The sequence below is a fragment of the Protopterus annectens genome, chromosome 15.part0 (assembly GCF_019279795.1).
Source record: "Protopterus annectens isolate FY-2018-M chromosome 15.part0, PAN1.0, whole genome shotgun sequence".
Classification (NCBI taxonomy): domain Eukaryota; kingdom Metazoa; phylum Chordata; order Ceratodontiformes; family Protopteridae; genus Protopterus; species Protopterus annectens.
This window is the reverse complement of record NC_056749.1, coordinates 210,664,020-210,688,465: the sequence shown is the minus strand read 5'-3', so window position 1 is coordinate 210,688,465 and position 24,446 is coordinate 210,664,020. Positions and strand designations below refer to the sequence as shown.

General features: G+C 39.7%; 1 protein-coding gene across 2 annotated transcripts in view; it reads left to right on the top strand.

The window, feature by feature from the left end:
• CCHR15.PART0H8orf48 (chromosome chr15.part0 C8orf48 homolog) overlaps window positions 1-24,446 on the top strand; it is a 1,144,402-nt gene that overhangs the window by 433,566 nt on the left and 686,390 nt on the right. For both annotated transcript variants that reach the window (XM_044057711.1, XM_044057710.1), the window contains one exon: window positions 15,196-15,437. In XM_044057711.1, coding sequence (XP_043913646.1) covers window positions 15,198-15,437 — 240 coding nt within the window. In that variant the 5' untranslated portion in view covers window positions 15,196-15,197. The remainder of the gene's footprint in view (window positions 1-15,195; window positions 15,438-24,446) is intronic.

Sequence of the window (24,446 nt, the reverse complement as noted above, 5' to 3'; positions counted from 1 at the left end):
TCATTCCGAATCCAGAACCGAAGTCTTCTACAAAGCTAAGTACCCGTTGAAACTTTTCTTGCCTCAGACCGATGTCAGTAAAAGTTAATAACTGTATTTCTTGTGGAAGCAAATACCTCATAAGGATTTCCATTCTTATTGTATCCCATGCCTAGGCCCAGACCACGACATCACTGGTTGTCGGTTTTGTGCTAGGTTTAACAAGCGCACTATTAAATGTCGGTTTGATTTTGCCCGACATTATTTTGGTAGAAAATTCAATTATACCATGCCGTCGGAACTTCCAACAACCAGAATACATAAAAAGCGCAAAGGCAAGGATAGGCATCCGAGGCCCAAAACTGACGACAAAGCCTCTTCTAGGCCAGTCGTCGGTTCTCCGGTTTTCAGCGAGGCACCTTCGCAGCCCCTGACAACCGCTTCTGTAGAACCACAGGCCGCCTCTGACTCACACATGGAGATGGCTGGGCCTTCGGATGCACAAGTTATTCAGTCTACCGAAACTAACCCTTCAGAGGGATCTGGAGTAGCTGAGCTACCCGCAGCTTCAGAGGGTGTCTTCAGACCTACTCAGTTAAGCATTAAACCCTCTGCTAAGTCTAAGCCTCCTTTAAAATCAAAGAAACAAATACAGCATTCTCCAGGACAGGCTTCCATGCCTAAGAAACAAATGCTCAAAATGGCCGAAGACCTAATCACTCTGATCAGGGGGTCCCATCCCCCTCCTGATAAAAGGCCTAGACAGGATGCAGACTATGATTCATCCGACCAGGTGCCCATCTCTTCAGATTCATCCTCAGACCTAGGATATTCTTTACCCCCTTATGAGGATTCTGATGCTGAGGAATCAATTCCATCAGCCTCTCCGCCTGAGGACTACTCCTTTGAGGAAACCTTACATACCATGAGGGAGCATTTCCATTGGGAAGGCCAGGATTACTCAGAATCCAAGAAAAGGCTCAGAGACTTTCTTTTATTACCTCAACACAGACCCCTTGCTATTCCGCCAGTGTTAGATATTGTGGATGATGTGTATATTGAGTCCAGCTTAAATCCTGATTCCTTACCTCCAGCCCCTGTTAAACCTGACAGATACTACAGAGTCCCTGACTCACACAAATTTCTGTACAAAAGCCCTGTAGCTGACCCTGAAACTATTTCTCAGGGACCCAAAGGGGTTAAGGCCTCATCAGCCAAGAATCCAGTTCCCTCTGACAGAGATTCCAGAGCATTAGACAGATGGGGAAAGAAAGTATATACGTCTGCAACTTTAGCAATGAGAGCCTTAAATTGCCAGTTTCACATGCTAAAATATCAGCAATTTTTACTGTCTCAGTTGAAACAAAAAATGCTTCCAGATTCAGATCCTCCTAATTTTAAAGAAATGCAGGATTTATTGCATGCAGCTGAACAAGTGGGAAAGCATACTTTGCAATGTGGTTTTGATTCTTTAGAGGCCTCCTGTAGAGCAGCAGTTACAGGCTCTGTCATTAGAAGACATACTTGGTTAAAAGAACATACATTACCAGATCATGTTAAAGCAAAATTATTGGATGCACCTTTGCAGCAGGATGTTATTTGGAGTTAAGGCAGAAGAGGTATTAAAGAAAATGGAGGATAAGGCAAAATCTATGCAAACGGTGAAGGATTTCTTACAGGTTTAGCCTCCTAGATTTAGCAGAAATTGGCCAACTAAGAATTGGTCCTTTCCAATTACAGACAGACCTCAAAGGGGAAGATACAGACGTCCAAGAGGTAGAGGTCAACCACAAGGTCCTTACAGGCCTCGACAATGGGTTGCATCAGGCCAGAAAGAAGAGGAAGACAGGCCCCAACCATATAAAAAGCAGCCCCAATGACTTCCCACTACAGCTGCCAAACAAATTTCTCTTGGCAGCCCCCTTGAGGAAAACTGGCACTTTTCTATCACAATTGGCATATGATCACCAAAGACAAATGGGTTCTCAGCATTGTATCTCAAGGTTACAGGTTCCACTTTCACACTCTGCCAAGGTTAAAAGGAATGCCAAATCTGCCACCAAATCAATGGGCAGAGGCTCAAAAACAAATTACAGCACTCATGGATATGAGAGCTATTCAAAAGGTACCATCACAGGAGCAAGGACAAGGATTTTACTCAAGACTCTTTCTGGTTCCCAGAAAGGACAAAGCCTGGAGGCCCATTCTGGATCTTTCTTCTCTAAACACTTACCTGGATGTTCCGAAACTCAAAATGTTGACACTACAGCAGCTTCTTCCCATGCTGGGCAAGAAAGCTTGGCTTGTGACCTTGGACCTCAAGGAGGCATACCTGCATGTCCCTATCAGACAAAACTGCAGAATATACCTCAGATTCATAGCTGGTTCAATGCACTACCAATTCTCTGCACTGCCCTTTGGCTTATCTACTGCGCCCAGGGTCTTCATAAAGTGCCTGGCACCAGTAATTGCATTTTGCAGACAGAAAGGAATTCAAATTTATCCGTACCTGGACGACTGCCTGATTCAAGCAGAGAGCAAGGACGTTCTTCTAAAGTATCTGGCGTTTGTAAAAAAGTTATTAAGTTGCCTGGGGTACACAGTAAACGAAAAGAAATCAAAACTAGTGCCCTCACAAGAGATAATATTCCTGGGTGCCAGCTTGAACACAACGGCCCAGATGGCTTATCTCACATCAGACAAGCAAGGACAACTGACTCAATACTTTCAATTGATGGCAACAAAGACCCAACTCCCTGCCAGAAAAATTCTATAGGCCTTGGGTTACGTGGCATCTTGCATACTACTAATTCCATATGCCAGACTGCACATGAGGAAACTACAATGGTACCTAAAGAATGTATGGTCTCAACACTGTCAAAGTTTGGAAACAGTTATACCACTAATTCCTTGCCTTCAACAGGAGTTTCAGTGGTGAGCTCAAGCTTGTCACCTCAACAAGGGACAGCCTGTTACACAACCCACAGCCAGGCAAACACTGACAACAGATGCATCGGATTACACCTGGGGAGCACACATGGCAGGCAAATGTATTCAGGGCAAGTGGCCCGCAGAACAAAGGCATCTTCACATCAATCAAAAAGAGATGCTAGCTGTACAAAATGCCCTTATAGCTTTCAAGGACCTGCTGCATCCAGGACAACTACTACTAAAGACAGACAACACCACAGTTTTGTGGTACATAAGCAAGCAAGGGGGCACTCACTCCTACCCCCTCTGCAGACAAGCCATGACCTTGTGGAACACAGCTCTAAACTATCAAGTTCATCTGCAAGCACAATTCCTGCCAGGAGAGAAAAACACACTGGCAGTCGACTTAAGCAGAAACATCATGGATCCCCACGAATGGGAATTGAATCCACAAATATTCAGAATGATAACACAGAAATGGTGGAGCCCGGACATAGATCTGTTTGCATCCCCAATGAACTGCAGGCTACAAAAATTCTGCATAAGGAGTTACCATCCACAAGCATGGAAAGTGGATGCCCTCTCATTCAGATGGAAGAACCTGCAAGTATACGCTTTTCCACCACTACTTCTCCTGCCAAAGGTACTCATAAAAGCCAGGCAAGAAGAGCCAAAAGATGATCCTGATTGCACCAGACTGGCCACGCCTGCACTGGTACCCAATCTTAAAGAAATTAGCACAAGAACCACCCTGGATTTTGCCTCAAATCCCACATCTGCTGACTCAGCACAACAATCAAATACTACACAGCCAGCTAAAGACCTTAAACCTAGCTGCATGGAAGATTCTTAGTCAAGCAAGCAATGCCTCTCTCCAAAGCTGTTATGGATGTCATTCTGGAGGCCAGAAGGCCTAGTACCAGGAAAGCCTATTCGGATAAATGGAAGAGATTCTGTGCCTGGAACCAAGCTCACAGCCTTGACCCTCTTGTCCCAAACATTCCTCAGATACTACAATACTTAACTGAGATGCTGGACAAAGGCCTCTCCTTCTCATCCATCAAGATCCACTCCTCTGCCGTCTCTGCTCATTACAACACGGATCCACCAATTTTCTCTAATCCTTTGCTAAAACAGTACCTCAGAGGGGCTAAAAACATAAGACCACCCCATAGAGCACCTACTCCAACTTGGGATCTCAACTTTGTTTTGGAAAAATTAACTTTACCTCCTTTTGAGCCAGCTAACACAGCAGAATTAAAATATATCTCTTGGAAAACTGCTCTGCTCCTGGCAATAACATCAGCACGAAGAGTTTCAGAATTACAGGCACTAATGGCAGTGGAACCTTTCCTCATTTTCCACCAGGACAGGGTGTCTTTAAGAACTAACCCAATGTTTATGCCAAAGGTGGTATCCAGTGTGGCTCTAAACCAAACTATTCATTTGCCAACTTTTTATCCAAAACCACAGAATAAATGGGAGAGACTACTGCATTCTTTGGACATTCACAGGCAGTTACGCTTCTACTTGGACAAAACCAAAGCTTTCAGAAAATCTGAGCAATTATTGGTAGCATATGCTGCAGGAGCACAGGGAAAAGCCATTTCAAAACAGACTATTTCAAAATGGATTGGATATTGTATACATTTCTGCTATACACACCATGGGAAACCTGTACCTAGCGGCATTAGATCTCACTCCACCAGGGCAACAGCCACTTCAACTGCCTACCTCAGAGGAGTACCTACCAAGGATATTTTGGAAGCAGCAACTTGGAGTTCTGTATATACCTTCACCAAGCATTACCATCTGCCTCTATACTCTAAATCCAGAGCTGGCTTTGCCACTGCAGTGCTGCAGGGCCTTATAGCCACCCCTAATACCTTATAGAACCAGCCACCCTACCTCAGCTTTGGGATTCTACCCAAGTGTAATGACTGCAGCAGTGTAACACGATGAAAACAGTACAGTTTTGTACCTACCATAAATGTAGATGTTCGAGTGTATACACTGCTGCAGTCCAGGTTACCCTCCCTCCTTCCCCTCTTACTTGCTGGTACGTACCTATGTCTTCTACCCTTTACTACCTATGGGGAGTATTTGCTGGTAGCTGTAAGTTGTTGCTTGTGCTTTTCTCATGTATGATTTATTAGCAATTTGAATTGCCTACCTATTTAGAGGCACCTGACATCTGGGGCAAGAAAAACTGAAGAAAATGTCGTCGGCTGCATCTTATATACCCTGTCAGGGAGGAGGCAACAGCAACCGATGCCGGACCAAGACTTTGGAACTCAGGCCGACTGGGGAACCGCCTGACGGCAGGATAACCCAAGTGTAATGACTGCAGCAGTGTATACACTCGAACATCTACATTTATGGTAGGTACAAAACTGTACTATTCTGGGCTCATCAGTACCTTCTTTAGATTCTTCTCGAGCTTCCAGACTTTCAGATTTGGATGTAGATCGTGTGGTATGGAGACTTTTACAGAATCCAGTGCTGGCTAAAATTCTGTCGGCTTTGACTCGGGCAGTTTCGGAACCGACAAAGTGATCTCCCTTACTTTCTGCTCCTCCTCCGACTTGAATCGAGACATCTGAGCCAGAGGGAGCCATTCAGTCGATTGTGGAACCGTCGGCACCAACACCCACTTCGGACCTGTCGGCACTGACAACCCTGATGTTTACTGCTCCAGCAGTGGACTCTGGGAGCCGACACACTCCCATCGGCTCTGGGAAGGGGAGTTGAACTGATGCGTCGGTTCCGACTCTTCCCCTTGGGGCCTCGGCGGGGATGACCTTGACTTCCACCACTGGCTTAGAGCCTGCATTTTTGATGCGGGAGGAATCATCGGTGTCTTCGGACCTGGGTGCTTCCTCGCACCGGAGCCGTAGTGACTTCGATGCCATGAGGAGGGTTTTGTCCCCCCAGACAGTGACAACCTCTGAAATGGCCACCTCCTCCCGTAAAGCGCCGGAATCTTCTCCATCACTGCAGACCCACCGTAAGCATTGGGACCCAGAGCCTCAGGAAGACCCACTAGGGGAACCCGGCTCTTCCGAGACCTCCCCAGAAGCTCCCACTGAAGAGGTTCCTTGGAAGAGGTTATGTAAGAGGAGACATTTAGATTCCCCTCAGGAATCCATCACATCTGACACCGATTTGGAGGAATCGGAAGGGTCTCCAAAGTCCCCTTCTAAGGATATCTCCTTTGTGGCTATCCTAGAGATCCTTAAGCAGAGGGGTGACTGGCAGCCCCTTAACCCTACTGAGGATGAATTGGTGCTTCTGAAGGCTTTTGGGTCTCGACCCTCCACCTCTTGGGTTTCTCTGCCCTTTGATGAGTTCATGGACCTTTTATCTCAAAGGGCGTGGGAGTCACCAGATTCTATGGAGCCCGTTCCTAGGAGGCCCAACAAATTCATCTCAGCACCTCATGATAAAACTATACCTCAGTAAGTGGAAGAGGTTTTCAATCTGGGCTCAGCAGAATATCATTGATCCTTTTCTGGCCTCTTTATTGGTTATCTTAGAGTTTCTGACCAAACTGTTCAATGAAGGAGCTGCAGCAGCAGCTATTTGGGTGCAACTGGCTGCTATATCCAATTTCCATATAGGTGAATCAGGAAACGGTATTATGTCTCACACGATGGCGAAGGCCTTTTTGAAGGATACGATGCATCTAAGACCACCAGTTAGATCACCTATTGCTCCATGGAATCTGAATTTTGTCTTATCCAAGATTATTCTTCCACCCTTTGAACTTGCTTCTTCCTGTGAGCTGAAATACCTTCATGGAAGACCATTTTCTTGGTGGCCATTACATCCTCACGCTGAGTTTCGAAGTTACAAGCCCTTTCAGTTAAGCACCCATATTTGATATTCCACAAAGATAGGGTTTTCCTCAGGAGGAACCCTTCTTTCTTACCCAAAGTTTGTTCAGAATACACCCTTAATCAAGCTATTGAGTTACCTGTTTTCTTTCCCAGTCACACTAATCAATTAGAATATATGCTTCACAAGCTTGACATCCATAGACAATTTCGTTTCTATTTAGACAGGACAAAAGACCATAGGAGATCTGATCAATTGTTTGTCTCCTTTTCAGATTCCAAGAAAGGTGCAACAGTATCTAAATCTACCTTATCTAAATGGCTTTCTGATTGCATATCCTTCATATACCACACTGCAGACATTTCTTTAGAGAATAAAGTCAAGGCTCATTCAACCAGAGCTGTTTTTACTTCCATAGCCTTTTTGGCCAGGCTACCAATTGATTCTATTTGTGCAGCTGCCACATGGTCTAGGCCACATACCTTCATAGCTCATTACAAAGTAGACAAGGCCTCTAGGGAGAGGGCTTCATTTGGTTCTGCTGTCCTTAGACAGGTACTACTGTGAGCCACCCAATATTATGGTGCTAGGGACGCTACCCATCAGTAAGAATGAAGCTGAGATTGAACAACTTCTCATAAAGAAGTTATGTACTTACCATAACGTTCCATGTGAGTTGTTCTTCTCGCCTTCATTCTTACGACCCCCCCCCACCTACCCCCGTCCAGTGTCTGGAAGTTCGGGAGAGGCTCTATGTTTGGTTTGGTTCTTCTGAAGAGTTTCTTCTCACAAGTTGTGTATATGATTTCCTTTCGAAATCTGATATAGATTTAGCACTAGTTGGCAGAAAACAAGATCTGGGGAAGGTAGAGGTGCATTATGGGATAGGGTTTCGGCCTCGAGCTTTACAATTTGGCCAACTCGGAGCCGAGGATCGGCTCCGAAACTATCAGTAAGAATGAAGGCGAGAACAACTCACATGGAACGTTATGGTAAATACATAACTTCTTTTTTTCTTGAACTGCTGGTATCAGTTGTGAGAGGATGAGGGCCATTTGACATTGCTGTCCAAGAAAAAGACAAATTAAAGGTACATGCATTAGTCATATACTCTAGGTAACTTAGTATACACAGGAGGCTGAATGACAAAATGTTACTATGCCTAGTTTGATTAAGTGGATAATAGATTCCAGAGAGTCAGAGAATATGGAAAAAGTATTTAGAAGGGAGATTTTGAAAAGTTCTTGTCGAACTGAAGGAACCTGTAAAGAAGAAGTGGCTGGAATAAACTGTTAGACTTCCAGTGTTTTAAGTAGGATTGAGAAAAGGTTTATTTATTAATAAATGCATGCTACCAATTCTCATATACTATACTTGTTTGAGAATATCTTTATTGATATTTTATACATCAGCTAAGGGTGAGAAGTGGAGATGCAAATCTGGGAGTAGAGGAGAATGGTTACGTATTTTAAAGATGTGATAGAAGTTTTCCAATTATTACACACTGTGTTATGATTGCATATTCCAGCAAACCCTGAAATACACTTCCTGGGATTAATGAATGAACTAAAGATGCCCAGTTATAATGTACAATTGACGTATTTGATTATCTTATTACATAAAAACTGATAATTAAGAATTGGAAATCAGGTTGCGTTTAGATTGGAGGACCTAAGAAGTCTATTAACTCTGTTAGCTGATGAAGAGGCTACACTTGGAGGGCAGGGAATGAAGATTTTAAGTAAGTGGTCCCCTTGGTATAAGTTTCTTGATAAGTTAGAGATGGGGTAATAAGGAATTATGCTTGTGATGATAGGAGGTACTGCCAGTCATGCCAGGAGAAGTAGGGCAGTGAATGTATAACTTATGCTGCACAGCTAGCTGGAATTTTGTAAAGCATTATATGTCATTTGTGTATCAAACTGATTTGTACAGATGCTTGTGTTTAAAAATGTATTTATAAAGTTGATTGTGTTAAAATGTATCAACAGTGTTTCATGATGGACAGAAATGAAATGTACATACATTATTGCAACTGTTTAAATGTATACATTGTAACAGCATATTCTGGAAGAGAAGAGGTTAATCCACCTGACTTTGAAAAAAATATTTTTGAAATTAAATTACTTTTTGGGTTAAGCCATAAAGATGTTAACCCACAGATTTGAAGGGAGCCAGAGGCACAATGTCTGTGCTAGAGAATAGGTTGTAGCTCCTGCAGGAAAAGTGGAATGGTTTAATTGCTTCCAGATTCTTTAATAAAACTTAGCTAAACATCTAGTGTGTATTGTAGCACTTAGGTGCTAAACCCTGGTAGCTTCTAGTGATGGATGATAGTGCGGGAAACAGAGTCAGATGACCAGATCTGAGTGATGTCATTCTGTAAGCCAGAAATAATAATTAGATATTAGTAGGCGATTGCTCTCAGCATTCTGTTTTGGATCTGACAACAAGGGCCACTTGCCCACATTATTTGCTCTATTCAGTAAATAGGAAAAGTGATTCTTTAGATTAGTCAGGAAAATATAGTGAGAATAGTTAAGCACTGTTTTTTTTGCAACAATCTATGTCTTTCCAGCTGTTATTTTCAGTATTTCCTATGGCTGAAACTCATGTGTTTACTGTAAGTAGATATTTAGTATTTTCATGTTCATTTATTATTTATTATTAAGTATATTTAAATTTTTCATTGTGGCTAGGCCTTTTTAGAAAATATTAAAATTTTGAGAGTATTTGCAGATATTTGTTTGGTGATAACTCTGACCACACCTAAAACCCTGGCTGTTTGGTCAACATTACCATTTGTATTTGTATTAATATTAATTTCACTCAGATTAATTGGATACCCTTTTAAGACCCTCATAGTAACTGACTGGTGGCATTGAATCTACCTTACAGTCCAAGCACAGTTGGTGGAGTGGGTAATCTGTGCCAGCATTTCCCTTGTGTGCATGTGTGAAAATGAAATCTCAGAATGTGTGTGTCAGCTACTTGGCAAGGGACACGAAGCACTTGTTTCACAGAGACAGTGGTGGAGGGCTTAACTCTGAAGTTGTGCCAGTGGGGAGCCTTACTGGAGACACAGGAGAGAGAGAGAGAAACCCGGACCCGGGCTGTGTGTGTTTCCCGTGTGCTCTTAAGGGAAACTGCTTGATGCAGAGACATCTGCATTTGGAAATACTAAGTGTATCCATTTGTATCCTAAGTAACTGTCCCTCTCCAGTGTCAGTGGTGAGGATTCAGGCTCCTTGATTACTGGATCAGAGTGGGGATGTCACAATACTAAATTTATTTGAGAACTAGTTAAGACGTTGTGTGGTCCTTTCCCCTTTCACCTTCTATTCATCTCATATTGAATCACTGTAGCTTGTTTTTTTTTTTTTTTTTGTAGCATTTGAACTTAGTATTATTAGAGGATGGTGAACTTTGAAAGAATTTGGCAATCCTCATGACTAACAAATATTTTATATGAATAACATAGTTTAGATTATTGTATATTCTAGGGATATATACTTATATTTAGTGAAATTCTGGCACTGAGCATGCTAAAGATTTTGTTTTTCACTGAATTTAAATCTACATAAAATACTCTGGAAATATAATAGTTCTATGTGTTTAGACACATTTGCTTTTAGTTCATTATCAATTATTTGTTGTAAAACTGTAATTTGGTTAGCTTGGTTACTTGTTATTTTTGTGGTTTGTTTGCTGATTTAATAAAATTTACATTTGAAAAAAATCTTACAAGAAAAAGTGGCTTGTGGCTCTTACTTCAAGACTGCTATGTCCTGGAGGGTGTAGTAATACATGTGTGTGTGTGTGTGTGTGTGTGTGTGTGTGTGTGTGTGTGTGTGTGTGCATATATATATATATATATATATATATATATATATATATATATATATATATATATACATATATATATGTATATGTGTATTATGTATATATATATATATATATATATATATATATATATATGGGTCTACCTGATAACACCGACATGCCAAAACACCGACAACGAAATAACCGACATGACAAAACCGAAAAAAAAAGAAAGTTCAAAAACATGAAGCTTCACATGCCCGACAAGCCACAATCCTGACAGTCAACAAAACAAATACCTTTCCCGAAAAACACATACACTTCACAAGCACACCAAAAACCTTACAAACCTACACTAAACCTTACATACACAACTATCTATGCACTAACCTTAACCCTAACCCTAAAGTCTGTCACTATCGCACACTTACCTTACCCGCACCCTAACCCTAACCCTAACTCACTTAACCCACCCCTAAACCTAAAGTCCGTCACTATCGTACACTTACCTGACCCGCACCCTACCCTAACTTCCATCACTATCACACACTTACCCACACCCTGACCATAACGTCCATCCCTATCGCACACTTACCTTTACATGTCGGTGTTCTCAGTGTCGGGATTCTCAACTGTCGGTCTTCTCCGTTGTCGATCTTCCGGTGTCGGTGTTCTCGTCGTTTAGAGATTTCGGCGTTTATATATATATTTATTTATTTTTGGTGGGGGTACCCCCTCTCTTCCCAGAATTCTTTCTGTTTTTATTCCTTTGTGTTGCAGTAATCACAAAGTAGCTGCAAGGTAAGAGAAAATTGTTCACTGCTGTATAAGTTTGGTGAGTGTAGTGGCAGTCTAAATATTTCTAAAAACTTGATTTGATCAAATTATATAAGTTGAAGTGTCACATATCCTATGTAGAGACCAGATACATTTCCACGTCTCAGTCATCCAAAGGTAGTACTTCATACATACCTTCCGACATGTAGCAGTATTGCTGTAAAAAAAAACTCTGAGATGTTAGTTACAGGACAAATACTTAGTTATATAATAGATTCATAGATATTCCAAGGTCATGAATTCTCATCTTGCCTAGCCAGTACGTTCCTTTAGACAGCACCTCCTTTCTCCAGGAGGGCCATATCACTTGATCCTGGTATCAGTTTGTGGATACCCACCCAGTTACCTAGCTTTATGTTTAAAGGAAGATAGTAAGTTATACTGCCTAACATGCAGTTTAAGTTTATTCCAGAGGTTTAGGAAGCACTGGGTTATAAACATATCTCCCCATAGTGTTTTATGTGTCTGTTGGTGAGGATTTAGGTCTCTGGGTCTGATACTGGTGGAGATTTTGGACTTGTGGAGAAAATGGAGGTCCAGGACAATCTGGTTTCTAATGGAGTGGTAAATGAGATAGAGATCTCCCATCAAAGTCTTTAAGGCACTGAATAAAGGGATGTAGCTTCCAGCCTGTCTTGGAAGTTCAGGGACTTTAGGTCTGTGATCTTTTTGGCTAGTAACCTTTGAGGTCTTTTTACTTGTTTGATATGTTTAGTGAGATAACATCCCGAACGGGCACTGTACCTGATAATTGACCTGGTCAATTTTGAGCTTAATAGAGTGATTACCTTTTTAGACCTTGATGATATTCCTTTGAAAATTAGTTGGACTAAATAAAAGGATTTCTTGACAGCTGTTGTTACATGATGGCATGATGGTCAAAAGAGAGGGCAGTATCAAACCAAGTACCTAGGCCCCTAAATAAATTTTCATTTTTTAGAAGTGTGTTGCATAGACAGTATGATGAAAGGAGGGGTTGTCTTTCAAAAGTGGTGATACTACATTTAGTTTCAGACCATTTTAGTATACCAAGAGTTTACTATTGCAAGTTCATTTTGGAGGGTTTGGGTGCTTAGGATTACTTAACAGCACTCCCCAGTTTGCAATCATCTGCAAATGTTGTTAGCCAAACATCTTGGCTCTCTGCTTGGATATTTCAGAAGTAAATACCAAAAAGAAGTTATCCCAGCACCAAGCCACGAGGGACACTGCTGGCCACTTTCATATTTTCTGATGAAACACCTGCAAATGAAATTATGCAGGGTGTCTTTCAGCCAGTTTTCTTTCATTTTTACCACGTATGGTTTGATTTTTAAAGCTTTTATCTTTTGTATGATATAAGCATAGGGAATAGCATATGCATGGCCACGATCTACAACCTACATAGCCCTTTAGAAGAAATTTACTAGATTAAATAAACCGGACCTACCCTTTACAATTCCATATTGTTGGGAGTCAAGTATAACAAGATATTTGATATCACAGTTTATGGAGTCAGTTATAATACATTCCATGACTTTGCAGATGAGGTTTGTAAGGTCTGTAATTACCCTGGTCAAATGTAAGGCAGCCCTTATGGAGGGGTATCACTACTGCTGTTGTATGCCACTCATCAGGGACAGTCCTAGAAGCTAAACTTAAGTTAATCAGTTTGAAGTATATGCCTGCAAGGGCACACTTAGCACTATTAAATAAGCAACTAGATACTTTATCATTCTCCACAGAGGAAGTATTTTTGGTCTTAGCACTTTCTGTAAATGATGTTTAAAGACAATTGGGGAAGTAAGGGATTCAGATATTTTAGGGCTTTTTAATACATGTTTCAAGGTGAAGTTTGGCTCTAAACCTGTTCACAGGTATATTGACGATGTCAGTTGGGTCAGAATAAGATGCCCCATCATGAATAAGTGCAACATAGGGTATTGCTTTTTTTTTAGTTTTCTGACATAACTAAAGAAGGATTTATAACTCTGTTTGACTGAGGCCAGCCTATGTTCATGGGCTTCTTTAGAGGATCCATCAGTGTTGTTCTGTATTTTTTGTAATACATTTGATATTATCCTTGAGAATATGTGAATTGGATTTGCAAACTATTTTTTTTTCTTTTGTCTAGTTTATTTATGGTGCTGGACCACCAGGATGGTTTATTTTTAAATTTCCCATAATATTTGGTTTTAGTGAGGACTGCACTCTGCATTTTTCTAAATGAATGTATAATTCCTTAGTGAATCTTTCTGTAGCATTAAGGTCTGGGGAGGTGTTGTCATAACTGAATTTTGATTTTTTTATCACATAGTAGGTTGAGTTTGGAATGTTAATAGTCCATAAATTTAATGGAGTTTGCTGTATGAGGTTTTGGAATTTTAAAGGAGAAGGTTGCAAGGTCAGGCTTCACTGGGGAAGGAAATATAAGAGGAATAGTGCAAGAGTCATCCATATTTGTACAAAACTGGTAAGGAATGCTATGCTTTCTAGTACGTTTATTTACCAGCTGTTGAAAGGAATTTTTGTTAAGTTGAGAAATTTTGGGGCATATCCTATATTGGAGGTATTGGTGTTCTGGTTTATTGAAGTGTAGTTAAAGTTACCCAAAACAGAGGAGATTTTGCTAACAGGAATATCATTTAGAGCAGTGAGGAATGGTCTTCAGGGGCATACCTGTCAACTGTCCAGATTTTTCACAGAATGTCTAGATTTTTGCCTCATATTTTTTTGTTTCTCATAAATTTTTTTTTCTGGAAAATCAATTGCAAACCATTGAGGACTGAAGTCAGAAAATAATGGCAGACATTTCAGTTTCAGATTTCATATCCCTTAGAAAATTAATGCTAATGCAAAACCTGTTATTCTACCAGCTTTTTAAGTTTGTAAAAGCAATATTTAAAAAGTCTCTCTATTTTTGGGCCTTTGTCACCCCATTATTTGTGGTTTTGTCCAAATTTTTTTGTTTTGTAACAGGCAATTGGTTGATAATCCTACCTACAGTGATCTGTAATTCAGTGAGTTCATTATGCGAGTCACTAGGAATCTGCCTGAAAATATGTTCATTGACAAATATGTTGACTCCACCATTTGCAAACCTGTGCTAAAGAGGGAGTGTTCTATTTCCTTTATGGCTGTTTTCAAAATGCAGGGCTGCCTCAAGATCAGGCAGTTTATTGTTTGGACATCTGGCATTAAGGAGAACCACGTTAATGCGGTCCAGGTTTGGGGCTTACATGTTAGTTATTGTGGAATGTGCGTCAACTGGACTCTGCCTAAAAATGCACTTGGGATAACAAAGGCTTTAGCCAGTAAGGAAAAGCCCTGAAATGAGAGGTGCAAAAACTGTCTTTAATGAAGTGATCTAGACTGTTGAGCATCTCATCCCATGCTGACACACAGCTAGATTCCCTTGAAATGGCACCAGCTATTTAACCAATTATTGAAGCTATTTATCTTTTCTTTGTTTCTAAGCATCTTTCGAGGTGAACGAAGGATTCCACTCAGGACTGGTGTTTTGCCTGCATTTGTAATATGCCTGGAAAGTTCTGACATGTCTCTCTGTGTATCCTTCAGGGTTCTGTATCCCTAGTCATTAACTCCTACATGCACTGCTACCATATCATAGTCATATTTGTCAATAGTTTGGGTGATTTGGGCCCTTTTATCATTAATTCTTGTACTTTTAGTAGCCCATAATGGGACATAACGTTTCAGGGTTTGATGATTAAACTGTACAAGATAAGTGATTTTCTGGCCACTAAGACTCTATTTTTATAATATATGTATATATTTTTCTTTTGACAGATATGATAGAGAATGGTGAAGTGCTAGATGGAGATTCTGATGCATTGAAGTCATTCTGCTTTGCAAAGATAAAACAGATTCAGCAGCAGTGGGAAGTGAAGCAACCACAGGACACTGAGCATGAAACAATGTCACCGACAACAAAACCCAGGAAACCAAAGGAATTTTTCATGACTAGATCAGTCCCTGAAAAACTTCTGAAGCGATTACAGTTCAGAAACATCACAGAGATGCTGAAACAGGTACATGAGTAGTTTTGATGCACTGTTAGTATTATTTAAAGATTATGTGCAAAGTTGCAAAATGGAAAGTTGCATCTGTGTTACATTTCCACTTTATAGAGAAGATTGGTGATGTGTCCTTTTTTTGCATACAGTCAAAACTGTATATAAAAATAAGATTTTTTTAAAATCAACACCATCATATGTTGTACTCTAACCCTTTGTAGTGTGAGGCTGTACTTCCTTAATAGGGCAACATGTGCTTTGTTAAAACCAGGCATGTTTTTTTTCCCCATGTATGTTCCTTTACGTGTTAGCCTGATACATGGGGCCAAACTACATTCCATCATAAATGCCATTCACCGAAATGTGGGGGGGGGGGCTGGCTCCCCCCTCGCTAATTATATATACCAACACAAGACTGCACTACAGTGGGGAAAAGGCAAATTTCCTTATCCCTGCTGTAATGTGATCTTCCTCGAATGGCTCGATGAACAGCATGTTCAACGACATATGCCATTTGATGTCTTTTCTGTTCAATTGGGCAGTCATAGACCCACCACATGCAAAATCAGATAACAGTAATATTTAATGACTAAAGGTGCACTTCTGCAGTTATTCATTAAATGTTACTTCTTTGTGAATATCCATTTTGTAGCTTTGTTGCTTCTTCTTTTGCCTACATTTTGACTCTTTCCTGTCCAGGTCCAGGTTCCTACTAAATCTGACTCCCAGAATGATATCATCATCAACATGGTGGATGTGATAATGTATGTTCCATATGGCGTGCAAGTTGTATCAGTCATGCTTTACGTAATACACACTCGAATGATGATTGGAAAGATAAGATGAACCATTGCATGTGATCTTTAATATTAATAATCTTTTTGTCAGTTTTCATTTTTTTTTTAATTTAATTCTTTCTACTGGGTAAATTAGTATGGTTCTTCTAATGCAAGCTTTGCTTGACTCATGGTAGTTATGACTCCCTGGTTTTAGAAAGAGAGAGAGAGAGAAGCTGTGGTGTCTGTTACAAAATATTTATTTCCGTTGAAATATATTTGCCATCTTTATGCTGTGCTGAATACAAAATACTTATTCAGAGTTTTCAGTTAAAAGTACTTTTATTCAGAGTTTTCAGAGTTAAAATTACTTTTTGTTTCTGTATCCTGAACACAACAACTCAACAACTGTTCTCCAGGAAGCTGTAACGTAGAATATGAGGTATCATAAGAAACCCTTAAAGTGGCATCACACGATTTTGTTTTGCTGGCACGTCAGATAGTAGAGAATTTGCTTTAACTGGTACATCCTAGATGTATGTCTGTGTCAGTTATTTCAGCTATAAAAATACCTAGAGAGAGCTAGGAAGAACCCATGTGTAAGAAAGCGGTACTCAGTGTCAGTTGGAATCATAGAAGTCACTGAAGCTTCAACTTATTTGGCATTTTTGTGCATTTTGTAGTCCTCAGTTGTCTACATGTCACCATATTTGCTTTTTCTTCAGTCTGAATGGAGCTGGATGTAGACACTGCTAGCACCTGAAATAATCCCACTAGACCTCCAGGAATATCTTCATTATTGCAATGAATATGAAATGAAAAAAAAAGTTGATTTAGTGAAATAAACTGTTTGGCACAATCATGACCAGTCAATACTGGAACATCATTGTGAGTTCCAAAAATGAATTAGCAACCAGAGAAACACATTTTCAGATCAAAATGGCTCAAAACCTGATGAAACATCACTAAGTGAAAAGACACTGTAAAATCAAAACAAATCGAAGTGAGAGCAAATTCGAACAAGAATGATACAATAGAAAAAAAAATTATATATATATATATATATATATATATATATATATATATATATATATATATATACTTATCAAAACATCTACTCCTCATAGCATCTAAACCCAAAACATCAAGACCATAACATCTAAACTTCAAAACATCTAAAACGCATATCATCGAATCTCAAAACATTGAAAACTATAAATAACATCCCACACACTGTTTACTACGTTTCTTATTAACTTTTTCCCCCACTGTAGTGCAATCTCGGAGTTGGTATATTTAATTTACGGGCAGTGTGGGGGTGCAAGGGGGCTTGCCCCCCCCTGCAGAAACATAGTAAACAGTGTGTGGGATGTTATTTATAGTTGCTTTGTAGTTTTCAATGTTTTGAGATTCGATGTTATACGTTTTAGATGTTTTAAAGTTTAGATGTTATGGTCTTGATGTTTTGGGTTTAGCTGTTATGATCATTCGATGTTTTGATAGGTAACCATGCACACACAAACACACACATATATATATATATATATATATATATATATATATATATATATATATACTATGTATGTGTGTGTGTGTATCACATACACACACACACATACAATGACCCTGTGAATAAAAATGGAGAAAAAGGGGTTGCGGACAACCCATAGATATGAACAGGCTGCTGCAATGTCAGAAATAATGTGAAAAAATTAAAATCATTAAAGTTGCCCAAATGTGTGTATGTGTGTGTGTGTGTGATATCGAGAGAGAGTGAGAGTGATGTGTGAGTGAATGTATGTATGAATGAGGAAGTGACTGTGTGTGTGAGAAATCGGAAGAGTGAGAGCGATGTGTGAGTGAATGCAGGTATGAATGAGAAGGAGACTGTGTGAATGAGAGAGATTGAAGAGTGAGAGCGAGGGAATGCTATCCTGGCAGCAGTTAAGAGGTGGGTGGTTGCATAAAGAGAGGAAATTAGTTATGGAACAGGTAAGGAAAAGTTAAGGGTGGGTGTGTGTGTGTGTCGTACCTCTAAACCTCTTAGAGCAAGAAATCTGGACAAAGCCATAAATAAAAGTGGGACAAGTGTCCAAAAATTGGGGCAATTTTAATAAATATTGCTCCGACAAACTTAGTTGATAGAATAACAGGTTTTGCATTAGCATGAATTTTCTGAAGGGTATGAATTCTTAAACTCAGATGTCTGTCATTATTTTGTAACTTCACTCTTTAATGATTTGCCACTACTTCTGCTAAACAACTACAATTTTATGAAAAATGGACCAAAAATATGAGGCAAAAATCTGGACATTCTGCGAAAATCTGTACAGTTGAGAGGTATGGTTGTGTGTGTCAAAAAGTCCTCATAAGCACTGCATTTAATAACAAGATGCCTTAAACCAGCTTTCTTGATAGGAAGTAAGGAAGCTTAACTCACAGGAAGTAAGGATGCATAGCTACAGTATTATGTTTAAGATTTTTTTTTGTTTGTTTAGAATTGTTTCTAAAGTGTTTTATATGCAAAGAAAAGTAAAATAAATACTAGACTGAGGCAAACATTTGACTAAGTGACATTTAATAACAACCATATGTACAGTGGATATAAAAAGTGCACACACCCCTGTTAAAATGCCAAGTTTTGTGATATAAAAAAATGAGAGCACAATAAATAATTTCAGAACTTTTCCCACCTTTAATGTGACCTATAACCTGTACAATTCAATTGAAAAACAAACAAATCTGTTACGCGAAAAAAATATAAAAAATAAAAAATGTACAATAAACTGGTTGCATAAGTGTGCACACCGTTACTTTGTTGAAGCAACTTTTGATTTAATTACACCATTCAGTCTTCTTGGGTAGGAGTCTATCAACATGGCACATCTTGACTTGGCAATATTTGCCCACTCTTCTTTGCAAAGGCACTCCAAATCTGTCAGATTGTGAGGGCATCTCTTGTGCACAGCCCTCTTCAGGTCACCCCACAGACTTTCTATTGGATTTAGGTCTGGGCTCTGGCTGGGCCATTCCAAAACTTTAATTTTCTTCTGGTGAAGCCATTCTTTTGTTGATTTGGATGTATGCTTGGGGTCATTGTTGTGTTGAAAGGTGAAATTCCTCTTCATCTTCATCTTTCTAGCAGATGCCTGAAGGATTTGGGCCAAAAGTGACTGGTATTTGGAACTGTTCATAATTCCATCCACCTTGACTAAAGCCCCAATTCCAGCTGAAGAAAAGCAAATACAAAGCATGATACTGCCACTATCATGCTTCGCCGTGGGGCTGGTGTTCTTTTGGTGATGCAAAGTGTTGCTTTTGTGCCAAATGTACCTTTTGGAATTGTGGCCAAAAAGTTCAACCTTGGTCTCATCAGACCATAACACATTTTCCCACTCGCTTTTGGGAGACTTGATGTATTGTTTTGCAAATTTTAGCTGGGCCTGGATGTTTTTCTGTGTAAGAAAAGGCTTCCATCTTGCAATCCTACCCCATAGCCCAGACATATGGAGAATATGGGAGATTGTCACATATAGTGCACAACCAGTACTTGCCAGAAATTTCTGTTGTCCCATATTTTCTCAACTTTTTGATAACTGTCTTCACTGTGTTCCGTGGTGTATCCAATGCTGTGGAAATTTTTTGTACCCTTCTCCTGACTGATACCTTTTAACAATGAGATCCCTTTGATGCTTTGTGAGCTCTCTGCGAACCATGGCTTTTGCTGTAGCAGGCAACTGAGTAAATGTCATAAAAATCCTACTAGGAAAGCTGAACTTTATTTGGGATTAATCAGAGTCTCTGTAATTGATTCATTAAAAAATATGGCTTGCAGAAGTCTGTTAAGGTATGTGTGGCTAAATCAATGCATAAAACCAAAGAGAACAAATTTAGTGAGCTGTATGGTTTGGTGCTAAGAAGATTAAAAGTTTGCGTCAGAAACTGATTTGGCACTAGAAAAAAGATATGAATGCATGCAGAGCAGCAGGGTTAACCAGTTTTCAAATGAAAGAGCTTGTGGAAGACTTAGATGATTGCAGAGTCTCTTGGTATTAGAACAGTACTGTAAAGGCAAATTGTAATGCAAGAAATCATTCAAACATTTTAGCAGCAAAGAAAGATAAAGTAAGGCATATGGCTGATGATGCAAGGAAGATAACAAGAGATCCTGTCGAGGTACTAGAAATATTTCAGAAATTTTGTGAAAGTCTGTATAAAGCTGAGAAATACGGAAATCATGATAAGGTACAAATGGAAATGTTTATGGAAGAATTAAGTATGTAAATGTTAGAGGTAGGTAATGCTCACTTACTAGCAATTAGGATAGGAGGAGATTATATAAAAATGGTGATGTATAACCAATCCACAGGAAAGTCCCCAGACATACGTGGTATTCCTGTGGAAGTTTGGAAGCTAGGAGGGAAAATTTGATAAAGATGTGGGAAGTTTTGTTTAACAGTATTTTAAGAGGAGGAGGTGAAGCACCAACATCATGCAATAAAATGGTGGTGGCTGTAATACCTAAAGAGGATGAAGACCAATCAGATCTAGCTTCATACAGAGGGGAGGCAAACATTTGACAACATTAACAGAACATTGATCCATAGGGAAGCAGAATGTAAGAAAATCCCACTATTGCGGGTGGGTCATGATGCAGAGAAAGCACTTAGAGTAAGCTGGGAGTTTGAGCACAGCAATGGAAGGATTTGCATTCCCTGATAAAATTGTAAGGTTGATCTGGAGGATATATGAGGGGGAAGAGGCGAAAATTAAAATGGGGTGGGTTCCTCTCTGATAATAGGTTCACAGGTGTTTACTAAGCTAGAGACCACAAGGGCCTTTTTAAGCCTAGCCATGCATCCCAAATCTCTGACAAGTTCTGATACCCTTGATAATTGGAAGCTTGGGCGTGAGAGATGAACCATTTACAGGTTACATGTGTCCATTAGAGAGACAGGTGCCAAACCAGGGATGAATTTCTGGTTTCCCATTCAATTGTCCAAGTTGTACTTGCATTGGGTTAGGGAAGAACTCTGCTTCACTTGGATGGGGAGCCTGTTCCATAGACAGGGTAGTCTTTGGGATACAGACCTATCTCTCCACCAGGTCCTATTTATATCTCAGGCGATGTTTAAGTCTTTAGAACGGGTAATTTTGGTGCTGTTTGTTGTGTGGATATGCAGGAGGTCCATTAGAAGTAGGTCTAACAATGCCCTGTATGCCAGGCATAGATCTCCTCTCAAAAGGCTGTAGGAGACAGAATACAGGGATAGGGCCTTGAGGTGTTCTGCATAGGACATTTTACTTATGCCCTGTATTTTTTTTAGTGAGGAGCCTCTGTGGATGTTACAATTGTCGGATATGCCTGGTTAGGTACATACCAAAGGGGACATTGTACTCAATGATAGGTCTGATGAATGACGAATACTGAATACAGTGGAACAATGACTTCCTTGGACATAGATACCATACCTTTGTTTATAAGTTGCGCGACAAAGAACAATTTCCTCACCACTGTAGACACATGATGGTCAAAGGCTCAATTACTATCTATGTGTGTTCCTCAGTCCCTGACTACTGGGTCTACTCTAAGGGGTAACATTTGTGTCAGTGTGAGATTCAATGACAGCTCCTAATTTTCAATCATCTGCAAATTTAGTCAGCCAGAGCTCACGGACATTGGCCTTGACTTCTGAGAAGTAAATGCCAAAAAGCAGCAGTCCAAGGACCGATCCCTTAGGGACTCCACTTGTGACTGGCCTCTTTGTAGAGGTGGACTCCACAATTCTAATTTCCTGGGTCCTGTCTGTGAGCCAGTTGGCTATCCACCAGGTGACATACGGGTTTGTACCTAACCTCTTGAGTTTGTCAACAATGCCTGAGTGAGGTATTGTGCCAAATGCCTTGGCCAGGTCAAGGTAGGCTTCATCCATTGCTTTGGTGACCTTCTCAAAGAAGTCCACCGGGTTGAGTAGGCATGATCTACCCTTGATGAAACCAAACTGGGTTAGGGCAATTGTCTGTAGGTTTGCTATATCTGTATTGATCATCTTCATGATAATTCTTTACATGGCTTTACATATAAGATTAGTGAAACTTATGGGTCTGTAGTTTCCAGGGTCTGCAGATGGCCCACCTTTGTGCAGAGGGTGGCTTTTGACTTTCTCCATTCATGAGGCATGAAGCCTGTTTGGAGGCTACAGTTAAATAGTAATTCCAGAGGTCCTGATAGGTCATGTTTCATGCTTTTTAGAAGGCATCCTGGGATATTGTCTGGGCCCATTGATGCAGTGTTCTTATTGTTAGAGAGAACATTAAGGACCTGTTCCCTAGTGATAGTGGGGGGAGTTGTATTTGATGATATTTCCTATGGGAAGGTTGAGGGGGAGAGAGGGGTAAAGTTGGAGCTGAGTTTATCAGCTAGGAGGTTTGCTATATCTTCTGTCCCAGTATCAGTGGCTCCATTTACAATGAGCTCTGCACGCAATTGTGTATTTCCTTTGAGGATGCAGATATACAGTGGCTAAAGAATGCTTTGTGGTTGTCCTTGGCCTGGGAGGCCAAACTTACATCAAATGTGGCTTTAGTAGACTTTATTTGTCCTTAAGTTGTTTGTTTAATTTGATGAGAAGAGCCATGTAAAGGTGTCCTTTTGTTATTTGCATTGTATTTAGAAACATTGACAAAGAAAATAAGGGACTCAGAAATTCAAGGATATAATTGGTATGGTAGTCAACAAAAACTGGCTCTATCTGCACATGATATTTTTTATACACGAGAAAACCAGAAAAGGACATTTCAGTGTTGTGGAACATTCTGGGGCAGTTTCATGTCTTTACAGCATACAAAATTAATGAAGCTAAAACAAAGGCAATAGCTGTAAATTGTGTACCCACACACCACACACAAATTGGTTCAGCAATATCCATATTTATGGGAGATGATAAAATGAAGTACTTAGGTGTATGGATTTAAAAGGATTCTGTTGTGGCAGCTAAGTATATGTGGAAAGAGACTAAATAAAAGATAATACAAAAACTGAGAAATGTTAGAAATGTTAGCATAAGCAGAAACCTATAATTCAAAGTGGAAAAGAAGGATGATGAAACGGGGGAAGCTCAAGAAACAAGAGAGACCTGGAGTTTTGAATGCAGATCCTTAAGGAGAATAGCAATAACCATACAGAATATTATATTAATAAATAAACAGAAAGTATTCTAAGAAATAAGTCAACTATGCCAACATGGGAATGGAGAAAGGAGAATCTGACGATAGGGATAACTGCAATTAGGGATACAGACAATAGGCAAGAAAGGATATTGGGAGCAGATAATTAGAGAGGGAAAGGTAATACAATGGGAAGAGGCCAACTATTTATTTGGACTGTAGGCTATAGACTGCCTTCACTATCAAGAATTGATATCAGATTATAGGCAAAGAGAAAGAAATAGGAGGATCCTAAGTGAAAGACTAGCACTGGCAGAGCTTTTAGTAGAATCTAGAACAGAAGCTGCTGATAAAAAGGAATAAGTAGTAGAGCATTCAAAGTATTGCATGATAACTATAAGAAATCATTCAGAGGAGGTTAGAAAGGATTGAGAAGAGAGACTGGATAAGCAATTCACAAATAAACAATGGGGATATACATATGTCTCCCAAATATGCAACAAAAGCTAGAAGATTTAGGATTTGTGCTTGGAAGTGTTAACATAGATATTTTTATATCCTAAGATGACTCCAAAGAATTTTTCCTCAAGTAGACAGTAAGTATAATTGGGAACACATTTTCTGGGAGTGTAATGTGTTGGCAGACTTGAAAGACTTTAAAGATTTCTTGCAGACTGTTCTGTCAGAGATGCTGGGTGAACAAATTGGTGTAACTAAGGAAACCATTTTTTGAGCTATGATACAGAATTGGAATTGTTTAGACATACTAAGGCCTTCCTGAGTCTAATTATGGTGCTAAGAAAAGCAATTACTAGAAAATGGTAATCAAAGTATATATCAACTGTATTAGAAATAGTGAATATAGTTGCAGAGATTAAACAACTGGGATTGGATCTTTAGAAAAGAGTAAGATCAAATTACTTTGAAAAAAATGGGAATTGTGAGGACAATACATGCAGAGGCGGAACGAGGTTTAAAAGAAGGCAGGACTTGGATAAGCTATGTAATGTTTGACTGACTGACTAAATGGATTATAAGTGATATATAATGTTTGCCATTAAATGTATGTCAATATGGTTTG